The sequence below is a fragment of the Typopeltis vanoorti genome, chromosome 21 (genome assembly GCF_054136105.1).
Source record: "Typopeltis vanoorti isolate ZY-2024b chromosome 21, IOZ_Tvanoo_1.0, whole genome shotgun sequence".
Lineage (NCBI taxonomy): Eukaryota > Metazoa > Arthropoda > Arachnida > Uropygi > Thelyphonidae > Typopeltis > Typopeltis vanoorti.
Genome location: NC_143569.1, coordinates 5,972,409 through 5,987,955, shown reverse-complemented (window position 1 = coordinate 5,987,955; position 15,547 = coordinate 5,972,409). Strand labels below are relative to the sequence as shown.

The 15,547-nt window shown below is 34.0% G+C and overlaps 1 protein-coding gene across 1 annotated transcript in view; it reads left to right on the top strand.

The window, feature by feature from the left end:
* Positions 1–15,547, top strand: part of LOC150094603 (cell adhesion molecule Dscam1-like) — a 435,546-nt gene that overhangs the window by 312,272 nt on the left and 107,727 nt on the right. The window contains exons 8-9 of the mRNA XM_090411127.1: positions 12,246–12,407; positions 13,240–13,524. Coding sequence (XP_090267253.1) covers positions 12,246–12,407; positions 13,240–13,524 — 447 coding nt within the window. The remainder of the gene's footprint in view (positions 1–12,245; positions 12,408–13,239; positions 13,525–15,547) is intronic.

Here is a 15,547-nt window from a genome sequence, read left to right as displayed (position 1 = left end):
ATTTGGCAGTCTGGTGAATGCACAAGTGCGCCCTTGGCAGAAAGCGCTGTGTAATGTGTAGTTTGGGCATTTGAGTGTGACAATGGCTATTGAGGTTGCAGTTGGGATAGATGACTGTAGATAGTGGTGCTTATTGTTACTGTTGCTTTTAGACCACGAATCTTGGTAAAGTTGATGTGAAAACATTTTATTTTGATAAGAATTAATGTTGAATGAGTTGTTTGGTTGGACTTCTGTTTTTTTTTTTTAATTTTTGTTGGATTTTTAATGTTTTTATGGTTAGATTTTTTTAATTATTTTTAGGGTGAATTTTTGAGATCCGTAGTAAATTGCATTTATTTGGGTTGTGATCCATTGTGTTTGTTGAGGAGGAGATAAAGAGGAGCATGCAGTGAGAGTTGAGAGACTTGAAAGCGTACCACCCACTAAGAGAAAACTGTCTTCTGTTCATACGTGGCGACGACCTCCCATTGTAGACACAGTATTTGGTTTCCCTCCAGTCACGAACTATCAAAATACGTGGTTGCAGGATTTGACGCTAGCTGATCAGGAAGCCTCCATATTCGTTACTAATTGGTTCATTCCTATGTACTGACCAGCGACCGGCCTGCAGAACCGTTTTGGGAAAGGATCCTCCCTCGAATAGGAGAGGATCCGATTTCCCTACAGAGAGATTGGTATGCCATTGAGGATATCATTCTCACTGCATGTGGGATGAGTGGGAGGGGGGACATCTGCCACCTAGAGGTCTAGTTGACATTTCCTCCAATTAGGAAAGATATACTCTTTTCAGCGGCAATACTTGCAATCTATCCTTTTGCATGGATATTTCTATTTAAAATAGAAAGAAGAAGAAGAAAGAAAAACAATTTCGCTACTAACTTCACAGCCAATACAACGCTGACCAACATAATGTTATCTTAATTTCTTTTCTTTCTTAAGTCACGTGCATTCCACTAAATAATGTTCGTAACATTTTGTACATTAATTGTGATCTAAGTGTTATATACGGAAGCTCTCTAATCTAGAAAACAAACAAATATAGTATTTTTTCAAGGAGCATCACAATTTTACAGCAAATCAATTTGATGACCTCACACCGAAGAATAAATTTATCTCCCACCTAAAACATCAACAAAATTCTATGCCCAACAGTGTGACCGGAATCACAGCCTGTTTGAGTAGAAGGCAAAGACGCTATGAGCGGGATTGACCATGACAGCACCTAATTGGCTTGGCCAAGTAACAGTATATTTCATTTTTATAGTTATATAATTTCCCAAATAAATTCCTTAGAATAAAAGTAAGCTATTTTATTTGTAGATGCAAATTATTTAATAGCTCTAGACAAGGCCGATTCCTAAATAAACAACGCTTTATGATTTAGAAGTCACTTCCAATATTCAGGTGACAAAAATGAAAACCTCGAATATCAAATAGTAACATTAGCTTCTACGTAATATGAGTACGTGTATTCCATAACATGTGCACAGAGATTAATGCGCGTGCAACAGCATACAGACCAATTTATTAAACGTGATTTGCAATATAAATGCGCAGAAAATATCGGCTCTCCCAAAGACAAACGTCATCACTAACCTAGGAAACCTGTGATAATAAAATATCGCAGGTCGAGCCATTGTAGCTTGCACGCCATTCCGCACATCATCTATTGTTATTCTTGTGATGAGCAATTGAGATAAAATTTTATTTATTATTTTAGTTTAAAATTACTATGCCATTCTCACATTCAGTACTAGTACGTGTGAAATGAAATACGTGAGAAGGCAAAGGTTATAACTCTGTTCGAACTAATGTCCTTTGTCAAAGCACTCTGGCAGAAATGAAAGCAGAACCGATGAAATATGACTTCCGTATCACCAGAAATGTATCTCAGTAGGGAATATTTTTATATTTTAACCCTCATAAAAGAGCAAGAATTGTCTTACATATAACTTTATAAGAAGATTCTGCTCCTCGAGACATTAGAGAGAAAGTAACAGAACACAAATTACATAATTACAAAACATTTTTATTTTTATTTTTTGAAATTCCTTGAAAGAAACTGAGTATTTATGATATTGAATTCAGCTATCATAGCAATATTTTAGTCACATAAGTGGCGAAGTTATATATATGTTTATAGTTTCATCATGGTGTCAATACATACTGTGTCCTAAAACTGTGAATATTCTCGTTATTAAGGTAATAAGAGACTCTAAGAGACTCCAAGTCTACCACGAGTTCTCTGCAGATCTGGAACGCCCACCGTTGTTTTGTACATGCGCTTATCTGTATTTCCATACATGTAGTATACAGCTCATCTTAAACCATTCAATCTTGTAATCCGTTCATCTTTGTTTTTGATTAAGCAAATATGTGGAAGCCTTTTTTGGATTGCGAAAAATGAAACATTCTGCATCAAGAAAGAATAAAAGTTACATCACTTTTAACAGGCTATAAAACGTTTATTTTTTATTAAAGTTAATTATTATTAATTTTCTTATTTCTTCTAACTGGGTACATATTACTTTCAACGCGAAAGGTTATCTTTGTTGTCATATCCGAGTTATGCAATGTGAAAAATCTACAAAAAAAAATTATAAGTCAATTCAGTAAATTCTTTAAAATCTTTTCTGAAATCTGTTTGCCTTCATTTTTTGTTCACAGAGAGATGCAAATATCTCGCACACATTTTGCCTGATGTTTGCCTGATAAGCGAAGCGAAGGCTTCGCTTATCAGGCAAATATCCGCATTCTCGTCTCTTAAGACTTTTCATCGCACATTTGTAATATACTCTTTGCTGAAAAATTTTTTCTTATTCCAAAGGGAAAAGAAAGAAGTGGGATCACGCACGAAAGAGAGAGAGAGAAACAATTGTTCAAATCCGAAAGCAAATAGTATAATATTCAAATTTATCTTTTAATGGAAGTGACTTCGACAGATTGACGAATGCTCACTCTCTCTCAACGTGCAATGGCAAATGAAACGTTACTGAACGATAACATTGAAAAAATTTCCCAAAGCCTACTCTTGTTCTATATATAGGATTAAAATGTTATGAGACATATTGTGTGTGTGTGTGTGTGTGTGTGTGTGTGTGTGTGTGTGTGTGTGTGTGTGTGTGTGTGTGTGTGTGTGTGTGTGTGTGTGTGTGTGTGTGTGTGTGTGACACCACTGAAAAGCAATTTGCACCGTATTATTGTAGGATAATGCACTAAAACTAATTAACCAGCTTAGTTTGAGCTCTTGTGGTAAAACATAATTAAAAAATAAAACAAAGAAAGAACTGAAAATAAAGAAAAAATCACTGCAGCCATTCCGAAAATTCGTAGATTGAATATCAAGTTAGTAATTTCCTATAGTTCGACATGTCAATTAATGTGTTCATTCACAGCTTAGTCCTGTTACTTCTTTGCTTAACGTATTATTGTATTTAGCTTAAAGTACTTAAGTACTTAAAGAACTTTGCTATCCTGTAGCTGAGTCCATAAATTTAATAGGATCCATTTAGAGCCTATAAAGCTAATAAATCTGAGTTCTGTTCACCGTTCAATTACACTGAGAGAAAAAAAACTGCTCTCTAGTTAAATGTTGTGATGCGTCCGTTAAATGTAGACTTTTTTGTTAGTTAAATTAATAATAATAATCAAATTTTTCAGAAGAACACATCAGCATTTCCTATCACTCGTATCACGTTATAAAAAGCCGTATATCGAACTGTTTTCTGAGCATACAGAAATCGGTTCTGAGAACGCCTAAATGCTACCCCTCTCTTAGTAAAAAAAATGGTGAAATTGGATCAAGGATGTGTACATTTTCACATGAGAACATAAAAAGTGAACAATTTATTACAATTTCGTATGCAGACGTATCAAACTTTATCTTCTCATGACTTTTGGTTTAAATTGGACAATAGTGTTGATAAAATTAGAAAAATCACTGGACCCTGCTTACCCTGAAAAACATTATATAGTTCTTAAGTGCACAGAAGACAAAACGGGGTCGACTAAGAGGTTTACGTTCATTTGCAGCGATAACGAAGGAGATTATGAGGTACTTTTTTTAAGATTTTCTCGTATTTCACTAATACTTCATTATAAATCATTTGTTCAGAGAAGAAATAAGATATGCACCAAAAATTAATATGGTGTTTCGATTCGATGAAGCACCTTATCTCAGCCAATATCCACTCCATCGAATGAATAAAACCTTTTATCAGGAAAGAATAAATTGACCTGAGTTGTGTCTGTAATCGGGGATTTAGATTTTCCTTTTTTTGACTGTATGCGTGTGCGCGAGAGCAACATTACATTTTTGCTGAACACGCAACGGATGAAACGTGCATTGCGTAAGTTGCTTGCATAAATTACCAACGCTATCAGCGTAAAAACGATCTCCCGTGCGTCCTTGCGGATCACGAAATGTCTCCCATCTCTACTTCAATGACAGCGAATTCAAAGTAGTGCGGCTGTATTATGATAGCGAGAGGTTTTTTGGCATGTATTTTAAGATTATTGGATGTTTCTATCCCTCAGAAGTAATTTTCTTAAAAGTAAGCAGCTTTTCTGCGCAAACTCAATTTTCTTAAAATATTGGCTTTGATTTCCTTATTTTTAATAGAAAGGTAGTAAACAAAAGAGCAGCAGTAAGATTGTGCCTCAATGGTATTGTTTTAAACATCGGTATCTCAGTTTTCATCAGTGAATATCTTTCTGAAGCAAAAACAGAAAGACGATACTGTTTCGAATACATGAGAGTAATTTGAATTGCATATTCATTACTCAGGATATTGGAGTCCTTTCTTAACATATTTTTGTTCTATTACCCGAAATGGAATTGCTATTCTTAACTGGACAGGATATCCGAATGGTCAACGTAAGAATCGCAGTTCCAGTTGCGGGAAATAGAGCGAAACATGTTATTCTTCAAAACGGAGAGGGCATGTGAAAATATACGAAATTGCTTTAATCTCTTTAATCTGTCATATGTTTTTTAAGTCAACTGAACCGTTAATAACAGTGCAGATATTCATCCCAAATGTGGTAGCATAGAGCGCCACCGAAGGGAAAATTGACGCATTCATCAAACATTCATTTTGATGGAGAATTCGAAATCAAATTGGAAACATGGATTCGAAACTTCTCCTTCCTTCATAAATCAACGAAAGTAACTGAAGATTTCAGGGTAATAATCACAAAGCATGCTTTATGTAAATGAAGCACTCGTAAAGGGCTTATCAATTTTATTAAATATATTTTATAAATTTTCTTTATCTATATATATACTAAGTACACTGTAAGAAAAATATTAGTCTAGCAAGCCACAGATTCTCCAAACAATTACGAATTAACATGGCAGATAATGTGACAGTAGGAGAGGTTTTGACATCACTCTTAAACTTACTTATAGTGTATGCGTGTGTATCTACTTTTCGCGAAATGGATGCGGCTTGCTGATGGTTTGATCCAACGCGCGAGAAAATATCGAGAAATTTGTTAAAATCGTTTACGCTTTGTTGCTAAAAGTATTAAACCAACAATGTCATTAGAAGCCCACGTAGCGTAGTCCAATAAAGGACACGAAAGTATTATACCTGACATTCTAGAAAAAAAAATATAAAAGTTCAGTTTAATCTGGACCCTGATCAACTAGAAAGGGACAGTACTTAAGGGCATTGAGTCTCTCTCGAGTCAGTTTCATTCATTTATGATGAACTAGGATCTCATGGCAGCTGTCAAATGACTGTCATGACTGCTTCATCAAAACTATGTGTGATGGTTGCCATGTTTCTTCGTGATCAGTAATTAGTCCACTAGTTGTGGTAGACACTATTCATGAACGGAGAGGTATACCTTCAAGTGCAGGATATCATTGCATTTATGGTATTCTACATTAAAGGGCCATAACATTTCAGCAAAATATCCCACCAGCCCAGAGGGATATTTTCTTGCCTATTTCACTGCTATGCATTGGTTTGAAGATAATAACTTTCTTGTGAAATGCAAGCGAAATTTCAATAGGTCCTTGTACTGAAAATCAGTGTCCATTTCTGATGCCAGATTGTAGTACATTCAACTGAGCAGCCAGCAGAGTATTCGACGTCTAATCTAATCACTTTTTTGCACAATTTGAGACCACCAGTATACCTATCAGAGATTTCCAGTAGATTAGATTGAAAACACACCATACTGATCTCCAGAAGTAATATATGATTCTGTAATCTTTAGCCTACTTAGAAACTTGCCTTTTGTAGATGGGATAGATATAAAAAAAGATAAACTGGATTTCTTATAATTTGCTACATGTTTACATTCTTTCCAGCTGTTTCCTATATCGGTCTTATTATAAACTGACTTTGATATTATTAGTTATTATTATGTAACACCTCCAGGGAGTTCAAAGACTCGTCGAAGGAGGGCACCTACTCTACAACTCTCTGTCTCCACCACTTAATCCACCAACTACAATTATCATCTACGCCAACACCATGTACCGCCTATCATCACCACTAGTATTTTCCAGACGATCACAAACATCCATGCCAACGACGGGATTCGACCCCGCAGCCTTTTGGCTGGAGAGCGGGTACGCTGACCACTCGGCCAACCAGGCTGGATATAAGCAGCATTTTATAGGAAATCTCTTCGTTGAAAGCTGACCATGATTGGTTTACATTAACAGCAATAAAGTATCATTTATTAGTAAATAAACCACACGTGACTCCAAATTGATTCCTTTAAAGTAGTGTTTCTCAAACTTCAGATATCCGCGCATCCCTTCTTAAATTTTCATTATTACTAAGTACCCCCATAATTAATTAACTAAAAATAAATAAATGCATTAATTAATAAAAATAATCAATTAAAATTAATAAATTAATTAAAATATTAATTAAAATTAAATATCTATTTTATTTGACTTTATATGTTCATGTAAACAAAAAACATGATTTATTTTTAAATTTTGGTTCTCTAGAGATGTCAGACGACACACTCATCAATTTCATTTGATCCAGATGCAATATCAATGTTTTCTTATTGCTTACAGCTACTTGTATTTGCTATATTGCTCTGTTTTGGGGAGTTTTATAAAGCCATTCTTTAACCAATGATCCATACGTAAGAATTTGAAAGCTAAAAATAATACTGTATTTACTCGAATATAACTAACTTTTTTCCCAAAAAAAGCTAAAAAATCGTGTTGAGAGATACGTGCGGGAATTTTCGGAAACTAAAGTTTTCAGAAAAAAACTGAAAACAAAAACTTGGTGCGACTTACCAAGAAGCTCCTACTCGCTATCACTACTTTTGACATCGAGAACAGTTTCTTTGTGTGCATCGTCAAAGTCATCTACCCATATAGCGTTATCTTCTTTCCCATTATTTCAAGCAAAAATTACCAGAAATTTACAAGACTTGAGATACGTAGAGCAGCGAAGAACTGCATATGATTGGTGCGGTATTAACAAAAGATCGCGCGAACCAACGATAAATTAGCATTTCAACAGTTGAGTTGAAATGCTAATTCACTTCAACCGAATTCCATAATATCTGAAACACATTCACTATATATTTCTTAGTTTTAACACGTTAACGACGGGGGTGGTGTCAAGCAAAACCATATGGTTTTGTTCGACCGGCAATATATGGTTTTGCTTGGTCTATACAACAGTTTCTGTTGGAGATGGGATGTGATTCGTTAGTTAGTGCCGTTTTATCCCGATTGTCTCTAATTGCACTGTTTGTTGAAAAATATAATGACTCCTTTAATTATGCATTGCCGAAAATTGCCACGTACCCCCTAACGACCTTTCGCGTACACCTGGGGGTATGCGTACCATGCATTGAGAAACACTGCTTTAAAGCATCGTGCTGTTCAATCGATTTCAAAGGACAAATCAACAGATGAAACATAAAACAGAGCACATTTCCTGCATTGCATTGAATTATTTTTCACTCTTCTGACTATGCCATTCAGATAAAAGTTCAAACACGACTCATAAGTGAACAAACATAGAATATCTGATGGAAAAAATAATGATCTGAATAGTCTCAGCCGATCTGGAGATGACTATTCATGTATACAAACTGTGTTCAAGAAGCAATGAAAAATTAGCTTTCTATAACACATTAAGTCATATTAGGTAGCTAAATTCAAGCTACATAAATAGAAATTTCATTTTTGCGCATTCAATCTCTTGTTTTGGTCAAATGGCTGCGATCGACATTGATTTCCATGAGACGGATAGGTGTTATTATCTAAATAATATACACACCAACCCACGTCCTATCGTGATAAGAAGCTGAAATTTAAAAATCAGTAATTTTAGGTGTAAGACTAATCCGAAACCCCAAATCTTTGAAATTAAGTATTTTGCGTCAAAAAAGTTATGAAAATTCATTTTCCATAAAAAGGTAGATGGCACTAAGTACAAAAAGTTGCATATAGTGGATTGCTATACTTGCATAAAAATATTCCTGATGATCCTTTAGGAAAGGAAAGCTGAAATTAGAATGGAACCTCTTACCATAGAAATAGCTGTGTTCATATGACAGTTTTATTGAATAATCAAAGGAAAGTGATAAAAATGCTTCACACGAAGTACAGAATAACGAATAAGATCTCGTAGAAACTTGCCGAATATTTTACTATCAATAATGGACAGATTATGATAAATTAAATTGTTACATATCCATATAATACGCATGTTGCTAAGTTGATAAATAATTTAGCACAAAAGTGCAACACGTTCGTGCTAAACTTTAGATGACACAAAAGTACAACATTTTTGGATCATCTAAAGCAGTGCTTCCCAAACTTCTGGATGTCAGGGCCCCCTTTGCAAAATTTAAAATATTTCACGCCCCCCCCCCTCGAAAAAAAATCTTAATAGAGAGATATATTATTATGATATTTATTGTATTTATATTCAATACAAAACATACACAGCGAATATTGCAAAAATCAAATACATGTATTACATTTTTTGCCTCTTACCGTTTGGTTCTGAAGACGATGCGGGCTGTTCTGGTAAAATAATACTGTCCTTTTTTCTTGAGTCTGTTTCTGCTTCTTCTGATTGTTCGTGGGAATTTTTTTTATTTTTTATCAGCCACTTATCCATTTCAGGGTTACATTTTTTAACATAGAATAGATCAAATAATATCACCACTTACCGATACTGGCACACCACAGACTGATAACATGAAATTAGTGAATATTACCTGAATAAGGGAATCCCCGGACCAGGAACATTTTTCTCTTTTGTGACTTTTCACCCTTTACTGCAATTAAGCCTATCGCGAAATAGACAGCAAAGGTAGGTTATTAAAACGTGTATATGATTGGTGCGGTATTAAAAAAAGATCGCGCAACCGAAAGATAAAAGCATAGCAGACAATTGAGTTGAAATGCTAACTCTCTTCAACCGAATTCCATATGTGAAACTGCCATAACATTCACTTTATATATATATATATATATATATATATATATTACTTAGTTTTAACACTTTACGAATTTTAACACGTTCGGTTGAATTTTATTGCTGCCTTGGGAAATCGAACTGACACACATCTAATCAATAACAATAGTTTTTAGTTAGATATTGTGTTTGCCCATGCAACATATGGTTTTGTTTCAGTCTCTACAGCATAGTTTCTGTATGAGGGGGACATGTGATTCATTAATTAGTGTTTTTTTATCCCAGTTGTCTCTAATTGCACTATTTGTTGAGAAATATATTACACAGACTCCTCATACTTTATTCACTGGCATAATAAAAGTACTCTTGTTTTTATTGCCTCTGCAGTATAGTAGCTGTTAGTGAGGGCATGTTATTTACCACTGCAAGGGAGTTACTATCTCCCCACATGAATTTTTCATGTGTGAAGTATATGAGAAACTTTTATTGATAACAGAAAACTAGCTCGGATGAAAGTGATAATATAAAACGAGTTTTGATATGTATATAAAGTCAATATTAACAGTCCCTGATTACGAACGCATGGTGAAAGGGACAGGAAGATTTAGAGCTTCCCTGGAGAGCATTCGAAGTAAATACAATTAACCACTGTTTTGAAATGAAACATATGAATAAGCAATATTTACTAATATTCATTAAGCGCCGAAATACAGTAAGCAAAGTTTATGAACCAACACCAATGTGTGAATTTTTCCATTAAAATGTAAAAAATGAAGAAATAATATATAATAAAAGTTAAATACGTTTCTTTTAAAATAAAAAAATCTACTTAGTTTTAAAACATTTTAAATTTGTTTTCATTATTTCACGGTCCCCCTCAACAAAACCTACGATCCCCAAGGGGGCCGTGGCCCACAGTTTGGGAAGCGCTGATCTAAAGAATATAGGAGTAAAAACCAAGGAAGGTCAAATAGATGAAACAGAACCCCTTCTTTTCTTGTTTATATACGTTTTTCTCTACGTGCACCAAGTGCCAAATTTCTAAAAATGGAAGTAAGTCAATCTGAAAGATCATTTATTTAGTAATAAAAAAACATAATTTCTGTATTTCGTAAATTGTCGTTATGGCGATTGAATTTAAATATCATACTAAAAGAATTTTGAGCACACGACAGGGAAATGGAAAATTATATCTTTATAGTTACAAAAGGAATACCATTTATAGCAGAATGTTACTTCATTTACAGTACGCTATATTCACGTAAACTATATTTATTTTGCATTTCAGAATTAAAAGTAGTAGTAAATGAAATCGCAAAGCTTATATTTTTTTTCTCTCCTGTTATTACTAAGGAACGTTTTTCTTGTTTGTGATGTATGCAAATATTAACCAACGGTCTATTCTGATCACCTTATAGCGGCTAAGAAATTTAAGTCTTTCATCTTTGAAGCATGATGCTCTGACGAGGATGTTACGCTTAATTATATTGGATTCTTCAGCTTCACCTCCTTATACGCTTCAAAGATCAAAAGAGATGAAATTGATTCGTCGTGAATGAGTCAGTAATGCAAATTTTCTTCGTTTTCTCATGAGACTTAAACTATTATGGGACACTTTTGCGCACGAACTTTAGTAAATGGCTTGAGAAAAAAAACAAAGATATCATTTTACTTTAGAAAATTACTATTACAAACTTGATACGTTTAATCTTATTAAAATTGACCCACATCATACTTGTTATACAGAAATATAGTACGGGGATAGTTTCCAAAAGACTTTACGAAATAGCAAATATCACACTAAAAAACAGAAAATCTGAGTTTGAATTCCGTTAGTAGCGGTTCTTTCACAAGTAAGAAAGTCCAGGTGTCTGCTTGAAGTTCTTCTTCCCACTACACACACACACACACACACACACACACACACACACACACACACACACACACACACACAAACTCATTATGGTCTTAGCTACCGTTTCATCTCTAATTTTAAGTAGAGCGTTAATGTCGCACATCAAGTTACAGGATGTGTGGCATTTCAAGAGCGATCTTCCTAGTGGAAACATCCATTAGCGTTATGCCACTTAGTGCTGTTCTCATACAAACAACGTAAGAAAAGCAGGAGGTATTGGTGATCTTTATTTGGATTATTTTAACATATACATATGTAAAGCTTTTATACACATTATTTCTACGTACATATTTATACTTCACAGTGGTTAGTTTTTCATAATGTTTTTTTCCTCAATTTTATCCGAAATTGTAACGAAAAAAAAACATTGTAGAGACAAGAAATATCCCGACAGAAAGTCAAAGTAACAACTTAATGTCTGGCATTTATGATGCAACATGGTGCCACTAGTCTAGGAGTCAGAGCAACGGTGATCATTGGAAATCCCGAATTAAAATTTATTTATATGCGCTGAGTACATCATTACAAGACTGTATACGACTGGTTCGAGCTCCATTAAGCTTTTGTAGCTCTTTTAAGCTAAAGCCGGTCCTCTTAATGATTTCAAATATAAACCGGGGAAGCAGATCGGAAAATCCGTGTTTTTCTGATAGAGGGCTCTGTTTGCTTTCGTTATTTTTCTTTGTCCTCCATCTCCTAATACATCGGAAGTTGCGTGGGTTTAATTAGTAGAATTAATATATAGCTAAAATTTTTGATGCGATGCAAAAGCTGATTGAACTCGAAGATTTCAACGACATATAATTATTTTGCTTGATGTTTTATTAGTCAAGATATTTTCTCTAAATTACATTTACATCACATATGTTGCTTAATCTATGTCAAAATTTATATTTTCATAGCTGGCGTTCGACTTCCTTACAATCACAGACAGAAAGTTCATGATAATGGAACTTTAGAAGTCCATCACGTGGAAAGAGCTACTGATCAAGGACCTTATACCTGTATTGCTAGAAATAGGGAAGGTCAGAGTGCACAGAGTACCGTGTTTGTTCAAGTTCAAGGTAAAGAATGGCATGTCCATTTACAACTATTTTTTAATCAGTGAAATATTATCCAATTATCTACATACAATTTAATGTATGATTTCTATGAGATCAAATAAAAATTTTAAAGCTGTATGTGCACTATAAGTTATAATATGAAAAAAATCCTCTTTGATTGTTTTCATATCGTGAAATAAATCCAGCTGAAATTAAGAAACCAATTAAGTGTAAATTGCATTCAGATACATTTCGTAGAATTACATTTAGTGGACAATATTGGAAAAAAATAAAGTAATTATTTAAATAATATTTAAAATTATTTAAAACTCGATAAAAAGTATATTTTTGTTAAAAAAAAATAAATAAGATTTCAAAAATATATATTTTATTTTTTATATAATAATTATATACTTTACGAGCAAAATTACTATTTTAATATAATTTCAGTATCGTTTCGCATTTTTATATAAACATATAAAATACTGATTTTTGCCTCTAAACTTAAATTTTATAATTTTGGAATCTGATAACGAAATTTTGACAAATGAAAGCAACTCGAAGAATGGGCTCAGTGTTTAAATGAAAAAAAAAAATATTAGCGATAAAAATGAAATTTAAAGAAGGACGACAGCGAATTATCACTTTATTGTCTAAGGTTTAAGAAAGAAATTTCCTTCAAAGTATATAAATCTTTTATTTTCATAATTCTTAAATCAGCACAATATAGTTGATTGGAAACATTTTCTGTTTTGTATGAAATTATTTTTGGCGGAGCTTAAATAATTGAATTTATTTCTCTGTTGTTTATGAAAACGACTCACTGAACAATCTGATTCATTTTTATTTGCAGTGAAGCCTGTTATAGAGCCATTTATTTTCCCAAAGTCACTTCGAGAAGGTCAAAGAGCTTCGGTGTTGTGCACAGTTAGCAGTGGCGATCTTCCAATAAAAATTCGATGGTTTAAAGATGGTCAACCGATTCCTGAAAACAGCGGAATTCGAGTCAATGAAGTGGCTGACTACTCTTCTACTCTGCTGTATGAATCTCTCGGATTAGATCATAAAGGAAATTATACTTGCATTGCCACTAACGAAGCTGGAACTGTCAGTCATACGGCTACAATGGTAATTCACGGTATGGTGTTTTCTCTGGAGTAGACGCGTGTTTAACAGGTATTGCTTACTTTTCAGGGTGCCCAACATTTGAATTCTCTGTATCTCATAGACAACCAACAAACTCAAAATAATATTCGAAAGAGCAATTAGTAGTCATTAGTATCACATGACTTTTCAAACATCAGAAAAATTACAGATTGCAACGACGATGATAACAATATATATATATATATATATATATATATATATATATATATATATATATATATATATATATATATATATATATATATATATATATATATATATATATATATATATATATATATATATATATATATATTCGCCTAAGTGGTTCAACTGACAGAACAAGGGGGACACTGTGCCATTCCATTTGAAAAGACCTGAGTTAAATTCTTGTAGAGACGAGTCTCTATGCGTTTTTTTTTCAAATAAAGGTGAGTTAGCTGATCTCACATAGAGGGAGAAGGGTGTTTCCTCTCGGAAAGTCCAATTTATAATCCAGCATAGAGGAAAATAGGATAGAAAACTAACAAATTTACAGGTGTTGGACGGTAGATGACGTTTTATTTATATAACGGATAGTGTTGTTTGTATGCATATGGAGGATTAAATAGTGAAGATTGTTGGTTGCGAGAAGTGGCCTACCTTCTTGCAATGAGTTGTAGCAATGTATTACTACTACTACCACTAATAATACTAATAATATAATTAATTATAATAATTTTTTAAACATTTTATTTATATCTCATTATATCTCAGATAAACTACATACATAGATACAATAATAATTATATATTCACGTTTATATATAATATTTATAATACATTACATGAATACAATTGTGAACAGACACTTGCACGTTAATAATATTTTTTTAAATAATAATAATTTTTTAATTAACATTTATGATTACATATTTAAATTACATGTGATACATACATTGATACTGTACATACATACATTTGATTACATGTCATACATACATTGATTATATATTTTTTAATTCAATCCTTTTTTTGTTCTTAAAATTATGATTAAAATTGTGATTATATATTTACAACAAGTTTAATTCTGTTTTTTCTGTATAATGTATTCTTCTTCTTCTTCTTCTTCTTCTGCAGCTTCTCCCAGTTAAGTTGGGTCCCTGTTGATAATGAGTCTCCTCCACACCTTCCTGTCTTGGGCTGTCACCACATCCAAGTTCTTCATCCTCAAGTCCTCTTCTACAAGCTCCCTCTATCTCTTCTTTGGCCGTCCACGCTTCCTCCTTCCTTGCATATCCACCTGCATGACCCTCCTTCCCACATATTCGTCCTCCCTCCTCATCACATGACCAAACCATCTCAACCTTGCCTCCTGTATTTTCGCTCCTAAGTTCGTAACTTTCACTGTTCCCCTGACATAGTCATTTCGCAGACGATCCTTTCTGGTCACACCGCACATCCACCTAAGCATTCTCATCTCTGCTACTTCCATCCTGCTGATATTATTTTTCCTCAGGGCCACAGTTTCTATAGCATATGTCATAGCTGGCCTCACTACTGTCCTATAAAGTTTGCCTTTCAGATTGATCGGCACCCTCTTATCGCATAACACTCCAGCCATCTCCCTCCAGTTCCTCCAACCCGCTTGTATCCTGCATCCCACTTCCTTCTCAGCTCCTCCATCTTCTTCCACTGTTGAACCTAAGTATCTAAAGTCTCTCACCTTCCTGATGACATTTCCTTCCAGCTCCAGATCTGTCTCCTGGCCGCCGCCCACTGTGCAACACATATACTCTGTCTTACTTCTGCTCAGTTTCATACCTCTCTCTTCCAGTACCTTTCTCCATCTTTCCAGTTTAGTTCCCGCTTCTTCTCTTGAATCTGCAAACAGCAAGATGTCATCTGCATACAACATTGTCCAAGGCGCATCTTCTCTCACCTCCTTTGTTACCACTTCCATCACAATATTAAACAGAAACGGACTTAATGCTGATGCAAGCCAACTATCACTTGAAAACTTTCTGTCTGTCCCAG